This window comes from Mchenga conophoros, linkage group LG13, assembly GCF_057382185.1.
Source record: "Mchenga conophoros isolate Kocher_MC1m ecotype Shallow Benthic linkage group LG13, M_conophoros_male_GT1.1, whole genome shotgun sequence".
NCBI classification, from domain to species: Eukaryota; Metazoa; Chordata; class Actinopteri; order Cichliformes; family Cichlidae; genus Mchenga; species Mchenga conophoros.
In genome coordinates, this window is record NC_140538.1 from 3,183,907 (window position 1) to 3,205,214 (window position 21,308).

Below are 21,308 nucleotides of genomic sequence, written 5' to 3' on the forward strand. Positions count from 1 at the left end.
CCAATCACACGACCACTTAAAGACAAAGCAACAAGCTGACATATACCAGTTTATAAACTGTGTTGATAGGCCGGTAAAACCAGAGTCATAATAAACAATATATACGCGGCGTTTTTTCCTCAATAGTTTCGTCACGTTTACTGTCTAAGGACAGCGCAGCGAGACCTCTCTGCTTATGCCCCCCCCCCCCCAAAAAAAACTGCCCTTTCATGTTGGTGGAAAAATGCACCATGTCGACCAATCAAAAATGATATGGCAACATGACATTTGGTTGTTTAGGAAGAGGCGGAAGATTTAGGAGTGACGGCGAGAGAGGGAGAGAGAGAGAGCAAGTGTTGAGATGTGAGAGATTTGTGACGTTTAGCGTGTTTGGAGTGTGTAGTTCATGTGTCGTCTTGTGTAGTTAGTGTGTAGTGTTGTGGTGTGGAGTGATACACCTGCTGCTGTCAGACCTGCAGGTATCAGGCTATGATGTTCTCCTTTATAGTGGACAGAAATTATTTTTTTGGAGTGGCACAAATAATTTGTGGCATCTTATTGAATGCAAACAGCTGATTGTTCTGTAAATAGTTTGAAATGATTATTAAACAAAAGGGATAAAAGGTAAATGGATGCAAATAAATTTGTTGTTTGCAAAACTTGTGCATATGATTTTAAAATTGACCATTTATATTTGCATTTAAAGTTATGAAATATGATCATTAAACATGTTTGTGGTTGTTACAGTAAAAATATAACTTTTTCTACGATGTTTTTTGTCTGATATTAGATCAATTGTGTTAATACAGTGTGTCAAAATGAAAACATAACTGTAAATTCAGACACGTGAGGTTGTGCTGAAAATGATGAGACCAAACAAGGCAAATAAATAGTTTTTAAAGGTGAAATGTGGAGGAAACATCAAAAGTAGTTAAAAATGGCCAATTATACCCTGGACCCCAGAGGGTTAAACATTTTTTTAAAGTAAGTAATTAATTACTTTTAGAATCTTGTAACTCAATTACTAACTCAGTTACTTTTTTGAAGAAGTAACTAGTAACTGTAATTAATTACTTTTTCAAAGCAACTTGCCCAACACTGCTCACAGAAACTTCAGATCATGTTGACATTTGGTGAATGAAGAACTTTAATTTTTTGAGCTGGGAAAACAAATTTTCCCTGGATAATAAACCACACGTCAAGTTGATTGGACTCTGCAGTCGCTGCTTTCTGCATGATTCATATACAAAATGTGTTAATGTGCAAATAAAAAGACAGGACAGGGAGTCTAAACGAATTCAGCCGAGCTCATCCTTCACATCATTAGCAGTTTAAACATGCCAGCAGCTCTCTCAAATGGGTTTTCAATGAGAGTCGGCTCTTCTTCACTCTCATCTCTTTCACGTTCCTCAGCCACACACACACACAGTCTGAAGGTCAGTGTTTGGTGTCATAATCACGGCAGTAATCACAGCAGAGGAGGTGACGATGATGGTGGAGCGCTGATTGCGGCTGTCTCTCAACAACTGCTCAAAACAAGAAAGTGGACGCCTCTGTTTGCAGTCAAGGACTCAAAGTCATCATCGGTACACACACACACACACACACACACACACACACACACACACACACACACACACACACACACACACACACACACACACACACACACACTTACTTAACTGGAGACTGAAAACTGGTCAGAGAGAAGAGGTTAAAATAGGCAACAGGTGTTTTAATCGAGGCTTGTGCAGCATAGTGAGTCAGAAATGTGCTTACTGCCAGCAGGAATAAAAGCATGTTTATAGGAAGCTTTAGGAATATTCCTACTGTTCCAGCAGAGGTTCCATGTAAGTACTTGAAAAACTTTTATTACAGCATAAAAATGTGTATCGGAGTGATTTCATGCAGAACATGAATGACTGCTGTGTTACTATGTTCTGACATGTTTTATAGTAACCAATGACCAGCTCTCAATTCTTTGTTAGTTTCCAGAAACGACCAGTAGGAGGCAGCAGAGTCCCAGCAGCACATGCATAATAAATGTGGATAACACAGAGGGGCTCTCAGCTCCTGGCACTTCATCATGTGCAGGACACAACAGAACAGACCGGTGCCCGTCGCTGTACTTTACCAAGGTCTGACTTTCTCTCTGACCTCCTGTGTCCCTCGCCCTCCCCTGTGATGCATATTTAAAGCAGCTCTAACAATCCTTTATTTTAAGTGTTTGAAGTTTCTGTTCTGGTTGTTGTCCTCTGGGCTGCACGAGGCCTGCTGAACACACACAGGAGACACAGTCAGACACTGGCTGGTGAAGACAGCTGAACTGTATATGCAGAAGACACAGATACTTCCTCCAGGAAGTAGAAGTGCTAGAAACATGTTAATGCTGAATGAATGAAGTCTTTATAAAGATCAAATCCTAATAAATAAATATGTTACTTCATTGCTAATACATGTTTAAATATCGGCTGTGGTGCAGGAGGTCAAACTGTGTCAAACTGAAGAAGGCTCAGTGCATAAAATACATAATGGCATTGTACCACATTTAGCTATGAGCTCATTTCCATCTGCACGAAACTGTTCGTGCTGGTGAAAATGAACGTATAACTTATACCACTGCCAACTCTCTAACCTCCCAACACCGAGACTGTGTGTCTGCTGAATCACATGTCAGACTTATGATGCTCCACAGTGACAGCGTGTCTGCACAGTCTGCAGTTTAGAATTATGCTTTTTTGCTTGTTATGCTTTAAAGATTATTTGAGGGCATTTTGCCTTTATTGGATAGCAGAGCAGTGAAGACAGACAGGAAAGTGGAAGACTTGCAGCAAAAGGCCATGTGACATGTGGCTGCTTGCTTCTGCACTGGAAACTGACAATCATTCACTCCCAACAGCCAACAAGAAGACCAGGAAGAGATTAAGCTCCTGGGTCTGCTGAAGTTATATTAATATATTTTCACAACTTACTGTGAAGTCTTAAAATATCACTAACCTTCCTCCAGGCCCTTCCTTTGTTCTCTCTTTCTCTATCCATGAGTAAAGTTGAGCAATGCATCTTCAGCTGCCTTCCAATGACATCAAGAAGCTCGTCTTCCATTTCTGATTGCTGGAGAAATCCCAGCTGATGAGTTTTCACAGTGCAAAGGGAAGTGAGTTTTTCTGCAAAGTTAGTTTAACTTGTTTAAATGTGGATTTGCCTCTTGTGTCATCTGCCGTCAGTTTTTATGCCTTGCTTAGACTTTCCTTTGCCTTTGTGATCACGCTGTCAGCTGAGGGTGTTTTTGCTTGGACTCATGTATTTGACCACAGACTGGGCAACTTTGTTAGTGAGGTTAGATACAGAACTTATTTTGAGATGAGTGGATAATGGGTGGCTAAGCTGAAGAATTATATATAAGACAAATCAAAGCTAAAAGGAGAGAGAGCACTGTGAATGTAAATGTTAGCAATTAACACACTGACCAGAACAACCTGACAAAGTCAAAATATGCCAGAATGTTTCTGTCTAAAGGTTTGCTAAGAAAATGAAACAAATCTCATTTCCTTTTAATCAAATATTTGAACACAGTAGTAGTTTTACAGAGTGCAGACTACGGTTTCTATTTGGCCTTATTTTATTGAAAATATATATTAAAAAGTCTCTGGCTGACAAACAAAGCCCTAAAAATAACGCAGGAAGATGGATCATCCCTCTATAAATTATTCATCCTCACTGCACACAAACGCTGACACACTGAGCTGCTTCTGTTAAAACTCGAGTAAACAATGCAGATCAGAGCGATGCCGCTCGGCTCGAGGAGCACTTATAACCGAAAACAAGGTGACAAATTTGTTCTTGATTGGCCCAGACCGGGCGGAACGGCGTAGTCATGGCACGGTCGACTTGTTTTTCAGAGTGTCCTTCTTTGGCCAAGAGGATTTTTGGCAGCGCTCGCAGGGGTGAAGAGAGAGGCGCACTCAGAGATCCACCAACCCCTGTGCTGAATGAGAAGGAGCTGGGCAGTGATGACAAGAGTGCCAGCAGGGGGTTAAGCTGTGACCCAGATTCCTGCACGAGCCTTTGTCCTGGAGAGGAGAGAAGATTCTCCTCATTCATCTCGCCGAGGGCTGAATTCGCGTTATGAATACAGTGACAGAGGGGAGGAGAGACAGACTCAGGCCGGCAGAAAACGAAATAAATGACTCTGAGTTTGCATGCATTATAGATCATTCTGCAGATGCATGCAGTTTAGCTTCAAACCAGTCACCGCTGCATTCTTTGTTTACTCTCCTCTTTTAAAATCACTGCTGGTCTGTGTTGCACGGATTTCTGGATGTGCATCGGTTAAAGTCACAACCAGCTTCAGAAGGAACAAAATATTTGTTTCCACATACGAAGTTTTATTCCAGGCAGATGTTTTAGCTTGGAATAAGGGTGTAGTGATGCTGTAATACTTTCTCTTTCAAGATTCAGTATGAATAAGAAATGAGTAAGTAAGGATGAACTGTTATGTATTATTTTGCTTATACAAGCTTTTATTGCAATAAGCAACATGTCATCATTCAGAGGGCTCGGCGGGAAAAATAAACACAGAATATCCTGAAAGTTTTAATCGTGGCATTGCGAGTAGAGCAGATGATGAGCAGCTTTATTATGTTTTCTTTCCTTGATTCTTTTTACACTCTAATAAGTAATGAACCGTTCAGTCGTCACCTGGTAAAGCAATGTTGATGACTGAAGCTAACAGCTCTAAAACAGCTTTTTATATTGGATTATTTTCTTGGTACCCTGTGTGCACTTTAAATCTTTTATTCATGCCATTATGTCTTTATTATGTGAAGCACTTTCCTTGTGACAAAAAACTTCTGTACTAATAAATTTGTCTTGCCCTGAAAATACGGTACTTAGCGAGGTACGAAGAACAGGCCCCAGACCACAAGACAGTTTGTTGCATATGGAGCTCTTCTCTCACCCCAACCAATCACAGCAGATGGCCCCGCCCCTCCCTGAGCCTGGTTCTGCCGGAGGTTTCTTCCTGTTAAAAGGGAGTTTTTCCTTCCCACTGTCGCCAAAGTGCTTGCTCATAGGGGGACACATGATTGTTGGGTTTTTCTCTGTATGTATTATTGTAGGGTCTATATTACAATATAAAGCGCTTTGAGGCGACTGTTGTGATTTGGTGCTCTGTAAATAAAACTGAATTGAACTGAAGTGACTGTGTCCCTGTGTGTGGGCAGCACACGGAGTCAGTTTGTTGGGGTTAAGGTTTAAAAACACCAAAGAGATGCTGGAAAACTGCGAAGAAGTGTAATTACATGAGCTGTATATAAAAGATGTACGTCTCTTATCAGTGATTATCACAGTCTCAGCTGTTACGCTCTATTCAAACAAACCCCAAACTTGATGTTTCTGTGACACAGTCAGCTGTGCCACACATTCATTTCCATCACACCCAAAACATCGACGACTCTCTGCAGGCTACAAAAGGCCAAAGTAAGTCAGGACAGAGCTCGTTTTTTAAGTAATCCCACAAACATTCACACAGTGTCAGTAAGAAATGTTAATACGTGATAATTAACAGATTCATTAAACAATAACAGCTAGTCCTAGAGTTAAATGTGAGAGGACTGTGCAGTGGATGAATTTGTAAAGCACCTTACAACAGAAAACTCTCCAGTTAGGAACAAAGCGGCGTTTTCTCCCCGAGCTGAATGACAGCGATGCATCCAAACCCTCAAAATGTCGTCAGCGTGGCACAGAGCGAGGGACCTTGGCAAGTGTGTCCATTGTGCTGCTTTCACACATGTATTTTGGGGGGAGAATGTGGGAGGTGTCCTTGTTTTTTAGACTTCTTGGTATAGCAGTCTCCCCCCCCCCCCAAAACCACCCCACCTCCCTCCCTCCCTCCTCCTCCTTTATCCTCCTCTTCTCCCCTCTTTTATCCGAGTGTTTGTGGCCCCCTCAGTCTCAGAGCGACTCGGAGCCGAAGAGCGTCACATGGTAAGAGCACCGGGCCTCCACTCATCAACAGCTAACCTTCTCTTCATCTCCACTGCTTCCTCAAACTGTCTGAGAAAATATTAGACACAACAAAGAAAGGTCTTTTTTTGTTTTTTGTCATGACTTATTGATGAGGGTGCAAAGGGAGGGGAGGGGTGGTTGGGGGGGGGATTATTTTACTTTGTTTTTATCTCCAGAAACGTGACGCTTACTGTGAAAACAGATGTTTGGTGTCATTTTTGTTCCTGAAGATGTTAAAAAAAGGGAAGTGAGGGAGACAAATATGGGAGCGCCATGTCAACATACAACTGCATGAAGTGTAGCCATACACAAAGTCTTGATTATGAAAAAATGCTTTTATTATTTTCCTCCAGGTTTTTCAAAGCCAAACAATACCATACAATCGTTGCTCCGTTCTAATGCTGTGCATCCTGAAACTCTTTGTTCAATTCAGAAATGTCACTTTAGACTCTTTGGTGTTGATCCACAGGAACGTGGACTGTGGGATTTTGGATCATCAAGAATGATTGTTTTTCTATTTCTGAGGCTTTAAGGGAGGATTTTTGGCAGCAGCTTGTCTTTGAATAATCAAACAGCAGAAAGTAAAAGTGATGCCCAACTTTAGAAGCTGGGAGACGGGTTAGGATCCTTTCTTGAACTACAGTGTTTACTAATTTTATTTGTTTGTGCACTGAAATGGAGTCAAACTCACGTCCATCTGGTAAAATCTGGCTCTGCGTCAGATTTTCTTGACGTGTTTCTTGAGTTATTTTTTGTACGTGGACCTCGCCGTCAGTAATCACACACTAATTTGTACCTTGCTGGTAGAATTTGGCGACCTTTGTGTTTTGACTGTATCTGGCGAGCGATGTGACTGAGCATGTGTGAGAGTGCACGCTCACACACATCACTTGTAATTCACGCATCGGCTCACTGGAAATCACAGCGGCCGTGAGGCCCGGGAGCCTGATGCTCTGCTGATTTAATTTTCCATTTCCAACACATGAATATTATTAATGGCTCTCATTCTGGTCATATAAAAGCATCATTACCACACAGTGCTACAGCCTGTTTTATTGCACTGACCTGATGTACGCGAGTAATTCCTCTAATAATCTAGATTGTGTTTACAGAAGAGTAATTGTGAAACATGATTAATCAAGCTTGTAGCAGCTAAACTGAAAACAGAGTCTATTTAAAAACTTTGAAGCTTAATTTTCACAATAAAATGCAAGAAAAGATGCGTCAAAAATAACAAACAGTCCATTCAGTTTGAATAAAGGATTTTTTCTGGAGGATAAGTAAATGTGGAAGTACTGGTGGGTCCTGAAAGCCTCCCCAGTGCTCACTGACAGCACCACGTCCGGGCTGGACTCCTCTTGGTGGAGTGTTTCTGACGCTTGGCTGATTTTCAATAAGCCAACGACAGACTCACCCCCCCGCTGAGTGCCCATTGTCCATTTGTTAACACTTAACACTCATGTGTCCGGATGCTCTTTGGCACTTCTTGGTGCTTTGGGTTCTGATGAGAAACTCTCTTAAACTGTTTTACATGTTCTGGAGTAGAATCCGTAGTTTTGTATATGCTGCGATGCTAACTTCCTGTGCTGATGAAGTGTGCACTGACCCAGTTCTGTTGCACCAGTCATTAAACTTTTATTGTGCTTTCTATTCAAAAATTCATTTTAAAGTTGTAAACAAATCTGTTTTTGTCCTTTGATAGATACATTTTATGGGTTGATGCAAGAAGTTACCAGAAAGTAAAGATAGAAGAAGCTTTTATTTCTTTAGTGGCTCTGCTTACAGCCCCCGAGTCTCATTCAATGTTTACACATGTAGACAAGCTTAAAGCAGCAAATAAAAGCACTTACTGTTGGTTTTAATTTTATTTCCTTACTTCAAAGATTAACAGTTAAAGGAAAGGCTAGCGTGAAACTTTCCGAAAAGCTAAATTATCATCAGATCATAAATGCTGGCAAATACACTCTCGACTCTGTCCAACACACTATTTACCTAAATGTAACAGGTTAGATTCAGGCCATAGACAGACTACAGACATCTTGTCCTTTGTGCACACGGTTATGAAATATGAAGAATAGTGCTGCTTACTATTACAGATTACAGCTGTGCTGAGATGTATTCACAGCACACATCAAACAAAGCTTCAGTCAGAGAGATTGTGAAGTCTTTACACAGACAAATGGAAACAAATTCAGACAAATACACGTCTGTATTTGCAAAATTAACTTCAGCTTCACTGAAAAATACTCGACTCCGTGTCATCGAGGTACATCATGGCGATTCTCCAACACACTGTGGACTCTCCTGATGATGGCTCATTGTTGAGCAATGAAAAATGAAGAAAACCAAACGACTTCCTGTTCAGGTCTAAAAATATGACTGAATATTCTCATCTCACAGGAAAATATGAAGGAAATCTATTTGTTTGTTTTAAAGGATACAAACTTTTTTTCACAACAGCACAGATTTTTATGGCTCTGTGGAAGTCTCATCAGTAAGTTATAGCAGCAGGAGTTTTATTTGGTGTCAGAAACAGGTGTTTTGGACACACAAAAATCAGTGGAACCAAGAAACCAGAGCTTTAAAAGAAGTGGCAACTGTTGCCTTTCAGCCCAAAAGCCTGATCTTTCTCCTGTCCAACTCACAAGCTTTTAATACCTAGATTGTTTAGCAAGAATGCCACCAGTCCCATGGTCGGCCATCCCTCCAATCCCCAAATATAATTTCTTTCCCATTTTAAATAAGGACACACTTTTATTTCATGTTCACGGGGACACGACTGAGTAAATGTCAGACTGGACAGATGAAAATTCCTGCTCAGGGATGTAAAGTTGGTGTCCAGAAAGACTGGAGGTTCTAACATTTACACAAACTGTGACTGTGCTGTGACTTCAGCCATCAGCTGTGCTCCTCTTCCTCCTCCAGTTGGCTGATAAGGGTTGTGATTATGTCACCTAGCACATAGCTTACACTCAAGAATATTACATAAAGCTGCAATGACATGATGGCTGTCCAGCTGGCACAAAGTCTAGTAATCATCTCTTTCCTGTAACCTTGAGTTCGATTGTCTTAAAATTAACTGGTGCTACCATTTTTGCCGTTTTCTCCAACATGAATTTAATTCCAGCTTAAAAGTGCTTCTAAATACTTAACAGCTTTCATAACCTTTCTTCCCTCCCCTGAACAGCCACAATGAGTGCCCTGCCATGTTGTGTCCTCGTCCTCCTCCTATTCGTCCCCATCCTCACTGAAGCCAAACGCCAACCAGGGCAGGAGAAGCCTGACAAACCCCGTCAGCCTCCTCCATCACCTCAACCGGCCAAGAGACCCAGAAATCGCTCCGTGCCAGGCTCCGGAGAGCTGACCACCAAGGAGGGGCATCGCTGTGTTTGGCAGACATCGGGTGAAGGTCTGGTGAGCCTGCTGGTGAACTGCAGCATTGAAGCACAAGGAGACCTGCAAAGGTGAATTATAAATCCTCTGACTAAACATTCATACTGGTGCTTTGCTCTTGTTTCAGACGACTCAGTGTTTATTTCCACTTAAAGAGACAAAGTCCTCGTTAGTTCATGTTAATAGATATAGACTTGATTTCTTAAGCTTCACTTTTGTTATGGAAATGAGGTGAGACCTTATTTTCCTGGTAAGGCTTTGTACAGAGTATCAATGTGAACACACGACTGTAGAAAAAGGAAAGAAGTTTTTGCACTCACTTTTAAAGTGGGAGTGGAAAGCTCTGCAGGTGATTCACTAACTTCCAGTTAATTTAAATCCCAAAATGCAGACAATTAATTTCAGTAATGACCAACAAAGTCTACTGATAGCAGCGGAAATTAGTGTGAAAAATGAGCTGACAGCGAGTAGTGCACGAACAGACGAGTGTGTTTCTGAAAGAGCAGGACAGATCAGATCAACGACGAATCCATATGTACTCACATGTGTTGTGTTGACAATCAGGGACGTGTGCGGTCTCTGAAGCTGTTGTTCTCTGTATGAATTAGGCTCAGGGTGCCTTATTACAACGAAGTGTCCCATATTGCCTGATGTGTAGAATGAAGAACACAAAACATGATTTTTACCAACAGATCCCGACTAAATGAAGTTAGTGTTATTGATATTTTTAAAATCCATTTGAAAACTCATATTTATTTTATTGTTGTTTTATTCTTTTAACACAGAACTTCAGTCACAACCATTATTTTTAAATGTGGTTACATTAAAAGAAATCAGTTGACATGTGCAAATGCCCTCAGTGCTCTTTTCGCTCGCTTGTGAGGCTGCAGGTATTAGTTACAGTCAGTAACTTGTGTTGTAAAATTCAGATATAATTGTAACACAGTCCAGGTTTGCCTGAGTCCAGTGTATCGTAAAGACAAATCACTACTCCATAACCGATTCTGATGTTTCAGAGCTCGCTGTGTGCGCACTGCTGAGAAAAGACGGATGCTTTTGTGCTTCCTGCAGATTTCTTTATGGGCTGTACTCAGATTCTTCTCCTCCTTTTTCAGCTTTAATGATAAATTTGATTAGATTAAACTTGACAGGTACAAAGACAATTAAAGTCCATTAGGATCTATTCAGAAGTGCATTCAGCATTACATACAAAAAGTGCAGTTATATAGAGGGTGGGCCATTTATATGTATACACCGTAATAACATGCCCAGTGTGCTGCCCAACACAATGGGCAGCACATTGAACACATTTTATAAGTGGTCAGAAACTTGTAAATAACTCATGAAAGAATAAAGTTACGTTGAAACCAAGCACACCATTGTTTTTCTTGTGACATTACCATTAAGTTTGATGTGTCACATGACTCTCTTCCTATTGAAAAAAAACAAAAGTTGTATCCAAGATGGCCGACTTCTAAATGGCCACCATGGTCACCACCCATCTTGAGGAGTTTGCCCCCTCACATATACTAATGTGCCACAAACAGGACTTTAATATCACCAACCATTCCCATGTTATTACGGTGTATCCATATAAATGCTCCACCCTGCAGATTAAAGCCTCTGCGAGACGCTGAGCCTCATCATGTGCACACACCACCATCATAATGTGGCACAGTTTGAAGCATGCTGCCTGCCATAAATCTTAGTAAATAATGTTTGAATTATTCATTCAAATATTACTTATAATGCTGACTTCAAGCAGTACAGAAATGTCATTTAAACCACTGAAGAGCTCGGAGAGAGAAGACGAGTGCTTTATGAGACTCATACCATTCAAACCATTCGGACACACTGGGTATAACGGTCTGTGCACATGGTGTCCAACCATGCCAAGCTTGTGGAGCTCTCTTGACTTTGGCCTTTGTGCTCCTCCTGCAGGTATTGGTGTCGTTACGCTGGTAAACCAGACCTCTGCCAGGCCTATGGGGTGAAGTCCAGCCAGTACTGGAAGCAGCTGGTGGGAAAGCTGAAGAAAAGGCAGAATGCCTGCGAAGGGGAAAAAGTCCTGAAGGCCAAAACCTGCAAGAAGGCGCCCGGAGAGGCCCACATGAAGCTCGCTCAGCGCAACGGGGAAGACGACAAGAAGGGAGGGAAGGAAGGAGGGAAGAAGAAACCAGCTGGTAAGAGTGTAGGAGGAGGAAGGATGGACAAAAGGAAGAAGAAGGAAGAGGAGGCAGAGGAGAAGAAGAAGAGGAGGGAGGAAAGGACTGAGGCCGAGGATGAGGAGGGAATGCAGAGTGACATGGAGCCGGTGCAGGCTTACTGCAGCGAGGGCTGGCAATCGGTCTGCTCCTTCTTTGTCAAGTTCTTTGAAGGCTGATGAGAAATTATTTTGGATTTATGATGGTGCGAATTCACAATCTGAAAACACTGGAAATCATGTTCTTAGTCTCATGGGAAGAATCAGGCAGCTCGTTTATAACAATATATATATTCTTTAATTTCATTTTCAACATGGAGCTGCTTTAATAAAGAAAAAAACAACTGGTGTTACATTTGGACATAAAAACTTTTATAACATCAGCTTTTTATAGAGTCTGACTTTTTTCCTCTAACCAATTAGCCCCATGGCATCTCCTTAGCTATGCTACATTGGAGAAATAATTACTACCAGGTAATATAAATTATGCAAAACCATTAAAATTAAAGGTGTTAATGTTCATTGAACATGATTAATTTATTAGAAAATCATTAGACTGTTAATTTAATCTGAAATGGGAAAGAGTCGACCTGTAAAGGTACTTTTTGTAATAACCTTCAGTGGGTGTGTCAGGCTTTCCAGGTGTTTTAATATTTGTTTTCAGTTCAGCTCACGTTTCGTTAATGCAGGACTCACTGCTACAGTTGGCTTTACACAAAACTTCTCATCAGCATGAGGCTAACAGTATAAACCCCATAATTCGCATCAAGTTTCTTTATTTGGAAAAAATAAACCAATTAGTTTGTATTAGATTTCACTTTTTGAGTACGTTTAGATTTTGGACGTGTGTCTTGCCATCATAGACGTGTTTTCTAGAACTCAGAAACTGAAAAGTTATTTTATGTCCAAATTTTCTGATAATACATAAATGTAATAATTCTGTGGGCAACAGTGAGAATAGTGATTTTTAAGTTTAATCATGTGTATTTTAGTACTTCTTGTTTTCTTGATGTGAAACTTTTTTTTATTTTTTACACACACTTTGTGTAACTTTTTCTAAATGACTGTTAACAATGTTGCAACTCGACAATAAAGTGCTTCAAATTTCCCTTTCTAATCATGTGATTAACATTCAGTAGTCCATGCATTCACCCCATATCTTTACACATAATCATAATATTGTGATGACATCTTGGCCATTAAAGGAGAACAGTTTGGGAGTTTTGTGGTATTTACACGAGTAAAAACCACACAGTGCAATATTTTGGTTATAAGAGTTAAAAAAGCTTGACTTTTGAGCTAAACATGACACAGGAGAAAAATAAGTGTGCTGCCTTTGTTCTTTGCTGAAGATCAATGCTCTCCACTGCTCTGTTGACCCAACCATGCTCAATGTAATTAATGGACAGGCTGGATTTAATGGAGAATTTCTGTTTCGCGATCTTCTCGTGTACATTTTATTTAGTTATGGAAAATAGTGCATACTGATGAGACTTCCATAGAGCCAAATGACATGAATTCTTTTAGCTATGGGCAGTATGGATGTTTAATGACGCCAGAAACACTTACTGGCAATTTTATTAGGTGCACACTGCCTCAGTTCTTTGTGGCATGGATTCGACAAGGTGCTGAAAACATTCATTGGGATTTGTCCCATTCCACCACATCCCAGCGGTGCTCTACTGGACTGATATCTAGTGACTGTGGTGGCAGTCCCAGTACAGTGAACTCAAAACATATCCCCCACACCATTACACCACTAGCAGTAGCCTGAATGGCAGAGAGGTCTTCTACTACTGTAGCACATGTGCTTCAAGGTTCAACACGTAATGCATTCAGAGATGTTTGCTGCCTGCCCAGTTACTGTTGCCTTTCTTTCAGGTCGAAGCAGTTTGACCTTTCTCAAGGCATCTTCCCCCAAACCACCGGATGTTTTCTTTGTAAACCCCAGAGATGTTTGTGTGAGAAAATCCAAGAATTTCTTAAATACTAGGCCAGCCTGTCTGACCAATAGCAAAGGGAAGGAAACTTTTTAAACTCTTTCGGTTTCATGATGAATAAAAAGGTCACTTTCAGCTCATTTCAGACAAAGCAGGCAAACTTAGCAAAAAGCAGAACCGTTTTCAAAATACTAAATAAACATGAACTACAAAGTTCAAGAGGTTCAACTAAATGGAACAAAGTGAGCAGGTGACAGACGAAATGCTGGCTTCCTCCCACAATCTAAAATATGCATGTTTGTTAAGTGGTGGTGAAGATAAAGTGGACCTCAGATTGGTTTCTTGTTTATGTCCTTTGGTCTATTTTAGGTCTAGTTATTTACTTTGTGTGTACTCACTTCCTTGTTTCAGTTATCTTGGCTTCCCTGCATCAAACAGTTTTTCCTGCTTGTCAGCCTGAGTCTATCTTCTCCACCTGGATCACTGGATTTTCTGTTTCTACTGCTTTGGGTTTGACTGAATAAAGGTGAGTTTTTGTTCATCAAGTTAGCCTGACTGTTCCCCTGCACTCGATACAATGACACACAAAAAAAAAACCCACTTTAGAAAATCGTTTGAATACATACATGAGGTAATTTAGGAGAGAGGACACAGCTGGGGAAAACACGACACAGGTGAACAGAATCTAACGAGACAAGGGAGCTCAAAACTACACACATGATACAAGAGACTAGCAAAATGAAACAGGAAGTAGCAAACAACAAACAGTGATGGAGACCTGGGCCCTGTGCTTCGTACGTCGCTTACTACATCCAAGATCAAATGAAACATCCAAGACCAAACCATCGCGCTAACCGTGAGCGCGCTAATCCGGTTCCCCGAACACACCTGCTGTTGACGATTAGTACAGCTGGACGCAGTAATGTGACATCACTGGGTGTCGTAAAAGGGGCTACGCATCGATAGTGGAAACATTGATCGGCAACCCTCTGATTGGTCGGCGAAAATGTCGACGGAGCGCGCTCGGCTCGGTATTTTTCGGCAGCAGAGCAAGAACTCTTGAGTGAGGGATTTCAGGAGTTTCAGAGTTTAATCAGAACGCAAGGGAACACTGCAAAGGCTGCAAAAGCAAGGAGAGAGGGCTGGCAGGAAGTTGCTGACAAATTAAACTCGTAAGTAATTTAATAATAACAATAATAATGGAGTGGGTTTATATAGCGCTTTTCAAGGCACCCAAAGCGCTTTACAATGCCACTATTCAGTCACTCTCACATTCACACACTGGTGGAGGCAGCTACGGTTGTAGCCACAGCTGCCCTGGGGCAGACTGACAGAAGCCAGGCTGCCATATCGCGCCATCGGCCCCTCTGGCCAACACCAGTAGGCGGTAGGGTAGATTTATCATATCACACTATATTATCCAATATTATATTACATTATATTATATTATAATATGTTATATTATATCCCCTTTCACATTAGAGCCACAACAGGACCCACTAGAACATGGGAACAGGTAAAAGTGAAATATAAGAATATTCTACAGAATGGTAATATTTATCACTTATATTGCTTTTCGTCTCTTGGAAAGAGACCCTGAAATAATCTGTTTGTTTATAACAGCAACCAAGAAAAGGGCAGAGCAAAAAAAAAGACAGGTGGTGGTCCTGCACCCCCTCGTCAACAAGTTGGTTAAGTAAATAATATCCTCACGGGAAAATCGATATCTCTCTATGAGCACACTGTCGCGCTGAGCTAAAGGATCCTGTCTGTCCCGCAATATACGCTGAATTCTGAAAACTCTCCTTATCAATCTTGCACCTTCCGCAATGGGTGGCTCGCGTATACGGACAGGACATGGCTGCGACAGACTTCCCAAATCCACCTTCGCTTTTATAGCCGTGGTCTCTCATCTTGATTACACAAAGTAATTTGCAATTGCTACTCTGAAATATGAATTACATCTGTAATAATCACATACATGTAATAGAATGTTAATAGTACATTTCCCTTTTTTAGGAAATGACCTGTATGTATCTGTGTGAAATCAATAAATGGATCAGGTGCTGCATTGTCTTTAGTTACATTGATGTTATTTATTTATGGTGAAACAGTGGTGGAATATCGCTGTTGCTTTCGTATGAATGACGCGGGCATACCTGCGTGGCCGCGATCTAATCCTGTTTACATAAAGTAAACCTGCTCCCCAGCAGGTTTACGCTTACGGCTCTGTTGCTATGACAGCAAGTCCCGGATGGGCTTCGGGGAACCGAACGATCCAGGATCACGCGAAATCGTCAACAATCTAATCCAGCTAACTTACCGTATTTTCACGACCATAAGGCGCACTTAAAAGTCTTAGATTTTCTTCAAAAAGTGCGGCGCGCCCTATAGCGCAGTGCGCCCTATGTGTTGTAAGGAGGACGTAGTAGAGAACACCATGAGAACGTTAAAGGGTGAAGTGTGGGCGTTGATCGTATATACCGGGACAATCGCACATACCTGTATAAAAGAACAGGTATGTGCATTATGCAGGACATCGTTGTTTTAACAACCCTGAAAATGGCAAAGAGACACGCTTACGAAGCACAGTTTAAACTGAAGGCCATCAGCTACGCGGAGGAACATGGAAATCGAGCAGCGGCGAGAGAATTTAAGATAAACGAATCGATGGTTCGCAAATGGAGGAAGCTGGAAAACAAGCTCCGGCAGGTCAAGAAAACGCAGCTGAGTTTCCGCGGACATAAGGCGAGGTGGCCCGAGTTGGAGGAAAGACTCGAGCGGTGGATCATCGAGCAAAGAGCGAGCGGGAGAAGCGTTTCGACGGTCACCATTCGGCTAAAAGCAGTTTCACTAGCTGAAGAGATGAACATTGAACATTTCCAAGGAGGTCCGTCTTGGTGCTTTCGTTTTATGAAACGGTGCCATTTTTCCATCCGGACCAGGACTACGATAGCGCAGCAACTTCCAGCGGATTATAAGGAAAAGCTGGCCATCTTCCGCTCCTACTGCAGCAAACACATCGGCGACAAAAACATCCAGCCCAGCCACATCACAAACATGGACGAGGTCCCGCTCACTTTTGACATCCCGGTGAGTCACACTGTGGAGAAGAAGGGGACCAGCACGGTAGCGATACGCACAACGGGGTATGAAAAGTCTTCTTTTACTGTTGTGCTTGGCTGCCATGCTAATGGACAGAAACTGCCGCCTATGGTGATTTTTAAGAGAAAGACTTTGCCTAAAGAGAAGTTTCCAGCAGAAATCATCATTAAGGCAAATGAAAAGGGCTGGATGGATGAGGAAATGATGAAAGAGTGGCTGAGGGAGGTGTATGTAAGGAGACCAGGTGGTTTTTTCCACGCATCACCATCGCTGTTGATCTGTGACTCTATGCGTGCCCATCTCACAGCCGATGTGAAAAAACTTGTGAAGCAAATGAACTGTGAGCTTGCTGTCTTTCCGGGAGGCCTGACAAAGGAACTCCAACCGCTGGACATCGGTGTGAACCGCCCGTTCAAAGTAAGGCTGCGAGCGGCCTGGGAGCGATGGATGACCGGTGGAGACCACAGTTTCACTAAGAGTGGAAGGCAGCGCCGGGCGAGTTACGCCACAATTTGCCAATGGATTGTAGATGCTTGGGCTAACATGTCTGCTGGCACTGTTGTTCGAGCTTTCGCAAAAGCCGGCATCGTTTCCGAGGAGCCGCACGGCACGGAAAGTGACTCTGACGGTGAAGACAGTGAACCTGGCATGTTTGATGGAGATTTAGCGCAGCTGTTCAATTCAGACACAGAGGATGAGGACTTCGATGGGTTTAATTGATGATAAAAAATGTGAGTACCAAACTTTGTTTTGCTCCTGCTTTATTTTTAAATACGCACACTTGTATGCTTGTGTGTTGTTGATGATGACGATTACCGGCAATAGAAATGTGAGTAAGGTACCGAATTCAGGTTTGCTCCCGCTTTATTTTTAAATACGCATACGGTACTTGTATGCGCCCTATGGTCCAGTGCGCCTTATGTGTGTGTTAAATACAGTAAGGGCACACATAACTGAGACTGCGCCTTTTAGCACAGTGCGCCTTATGGTCGTGAAAATACGGTACTTAGCGAGGTACGAAGAACAGGCCCCAGACCACAAGACAGTTTGTTGCATATGGAGCTCTTCTCTCACCCCAACCGGTCGCAGCAGATGGCCCCTCCTCTCCCTGAGCCTGCTTCTGCCGGAGGTTTCTTCCTGTTAAACGGGAGTTTTTCCTTCCCACTGTCGCCAAAGTGCTGCTCATAGGGGTCATATGATTGTTGGTTTCTTCTCTGTATGTATTATTGTAGGGTCTACCTTACAGTATAAAGCACCTGTAGGCGACTGTTGTTGTGATGTATAAATAAAATTGAATTAAATTAAATCAAAGCTGTGACGCTGGTCTGGAACCTAAACTGAATGGAAGTTTGGGTTCCAGACCACATTTTCTCCAACCATTTATTCACATCTTTTTCTTTCTTTAATTCACTGTGTGTGTCTTCACTTAAGTGTTGCACTGAATTTCATCAGAAGTCACAGGAGTTGCTTTATATTTGACACACTAACCTTCTTCCACATAGTCGAGGTCTTCTGCTGGACCTCACCTCCTCCAGTTCTCCAGCAGACACAGTTAAACAGAGAAACTCTAAAGGTCATAAAAAGCCAGACTGGAAAGAGTAATCAGGTTGATGGGCTGTTATTGCAGCCTTTTCATGTCTCGCTCCACATCATAATCACCTCACCCACTTCACATCTCCACAGTGGCCTGATTGTCCTTGAACTACACACACACACAGAGGAGGGAGCAGCATGGGTCACATCCTCCATAGATCGGGACACTAAGACCCCCCATGCTGGACGCTGGCTGCCTGCCTGTGAGGACTCGGGCACAGCGAGGGTCTGGCAGCTCCCTGCTCTGCTTTTCTTCCTCAGCTTTTTCTCTGCACTCTTCATTTTTCCTCTTCCCTTTGTGGGCACACACCTCCACGCACACTGCCAAACAAATCCAACACTCCTGTGAGCTGCAGATGAAGTCACAGAGACGTTCTGGGAAACAGATTTCTCCTTTGTCCTTCAAGAAACTTGGTAAATCCTTTTCTGGGGAATTCAGCAGTTAGAAGCTGTTTTATCTCTGAATGAACGGGAAAAAAGTGTAATTACATCAGGAGTTTAACCAGTGATAAGAAATCTTTATCAGCTAAACACCTATTTCCTGTTGCAGAGATGATGCAGCGTAGCTCCTGCCAAAGTCAGTCCTAAAGGCTGCAGTAAAGCACGAGACGTAACTAAAACAGACTGAAGTCTAAACATGACACTCACTTTGGTTTTTTGACATAGCTCGTAACCTTATATATTTTTCAGGAAGGCTTGCATAAGAATCAGATTTTATCTGAGCAGCGTAGAGTTGGTTTCAGAGCTGTTTGTGGGACAGTTTAGATGACTTTGATGAAGGACACTTCAGTGTATCCTCAGGTGAAGGAGGTAATCAAGGAAGCACTGAAGCACCTTTCCTCAGTATCCAGAGAACTCAAAGTGCTCTGAGCTGCAGATACTTCAGGGTTACTTCATTCAGCAGCGCTGAAACGCAGAGAAGGTTGTCTGTGAAACAGAAAACAGGTGGAAACATAGTAAGGCACCACTCAGAGGAAAACCAAAACTTGGCAAAGATATGCAACGTAACGTTTTTTTAAAAAAGAGAAAAATAGAACCTCTCAGATAAATGGCTGAAATCATTTTTCATTGTCTTATGATTTCATTACCTGGAAGCAGCGAGTGGATGGCAGTAACAGCGAAGCGGGTTTAGGGTTTATGCACAGGTTCAAACTGTTCTGGGGTTTTATTAGAGAATAAATGAGCTCCTTCAGTGGAAGGAAACTATAACTGTTTTCTTCACACCAGCAGGATTTTTCCATGTCTGCTCTCACATAACGATGCCTACATTTCTCACCAACTCAGTAATGAAGTGTTTCCAAGCATGTCGATGAATCTTCTGGGCAGAAGATAAATTACTTTTGTTTTTAGCTGTTTTTTAAAATCAGTGTGGCCTCTCATGTTTGTCCATCACTCTACTGCCATCTCCAGGAAATTCGCTATCATTGCAAATGATGATGCAAAATGTGCATTTTCTGAATAAAGACATCGAACTTGTAGGACTGTCATTAAGGTCCTAAACAACAGAAAACCTGAAGCTCTGACTGACTGTTGCTTCAGAAAATTAGAAAGAAAGTCAAAATCTCATGAAATTAGGAATAATTCACAGCTTTTGAACAGTACTGCTCAGTCTTGTCTGTATAATATTGCCTTTAATGTACACAGTATACACTGGCAGTGTTGTTCTAGTGCATATTTTATATATTGTGCAGATAACGTCCTTCTCTTCCACCACGTCTACGTCCATTCTTGTCCACAGTCTTGTTAGCTTCCACACTGACTGTTTGAATTCTCTCTTGCATGGTCTCCCCCAAAAATCCCTCCATAAGCTTCAACTGTTTAAAACTCTGCTGCCCGCATTATTACCAGACCCCCTCCCCCCTTCTTCAGGTTCACTGGTTCCCTGTGAAATTCCAGATAATATACAAACTTCTTCTGCTCACCTTCAATGCCCTTCATATCCTCACTCCACTTTACCTTTCTGATCTCTTAAACACTTCAATCTTCTTCTTCTATCCAGCTTTCCGTGCCTTCTTTGCGCCTCAGCACCATGGGAAGCAGAGCTAAAAGCTGGTGGTGAGGCCCCCAGATATTCTGAGACCCCCAGATATAAGAAGCACTGGTTCTCTCCCCCAGTTTAAATCCCAACTCAAAACCCATCTGTTCAAATCTGCATATTCACTGTGAACTTATTGTTTATTTTATCTTGTGCTTTTTGTTTTCCATTGTTCTTCGTTGTCATTGTTCTATTGTTAAGTGTCCTTGGGTGACTTGAAAGGGGCTTTTAAATAAAATGTATTTTTGTATTATTATATTATTGTCTGTGTGGATGCCCTGACAGACCCCCTACATTAGTTTATGTTAACTAACTAGCAACAGAACCCAGTGGAAAACTAAAAATCTATTCTGGGGAGTCACGTTTGTACCGTTCCAGGTTACAATGAGTTTGCTATTAAAACCAAGGTTGTACTCTCTGTCTCTTAAGCAGTAAGTGGTTCTTCACTGTTGGCTAACTAAACTGAAATGGGAAAATCCACCTGTCAGCCATAACATTAGGGTTTGTGGAGCACTTCATGAATAAACACAGTATAGAGGAGAGCCTGTTTTAGTCTCATGCTTCAGTCACTCAGGTGTACTGAGAGGTGGAATCAGCTGATGTCCACTAAGTGCAATCAGCACCATTTTATCGGATAGAACAGGTTTTTCTTTTTAAATTTCAAATACATCCGAGCAGTTTAGACTAAACTTAATTTCCTTGTTTTCCCCTGAGTCATTGGTTCTGTCACTAGTTAGCTAACATAAACTTAGTTGCTTCTCAGAGGCTTAAATTAACTATCCAACCCAGTGACGCCATGCTCTCTACTGGCACATGATGATGAAAACTATTCTAAAACACTTCTTCCTTAAAGCTTCACAGGCAGCGTTAAACCTATGATGCTTTGATATATGCAGTGTTTCATGTCCACTTTAAAACTGACACATGCAAAGTAATTTACTGTGTACTTTGTTTAATCTTACTGAAAATGGTAAGTTAAAAATGATATGAAGACAACATTCTGAGCAGCAGCTAATGCATGAAGCCAAAGTTCACCACCAGAGGTCACCGTGAG

General features: G+C 41.8%; 1 protein-coding gene across 1 annotated transcript; it reads left to right on the forward strand.

Moving 5' to 3' along the window:
• The first annotated feature begins 5,921 nt into the window (after nt 1-5,921).
• On the forward strand, nt 5,922-12,698 carry fgfbp3 (fibroblast growth factor binding protein 3). The gene is made up of 3 exons (XM_085296086.1): nt 5,922-5,964; nt 9,173-9,449; nt 11,320-12,698. Exons 2-3 carry the CDS (start codon nt 9,178-9,180, stop codon nt 11,759-11,761), a joined length of 714 nt encoding a protein of 237 aa, XP_085152212.1. The 5' UTR covers nt 5,922-5,964; nt 9,173-9,177; the 3' UTR covers nt 11,762-12,698.
• The last annotated feature ends 8,610 nt before the right edge of the window (nt 12,699-21,308 follow it).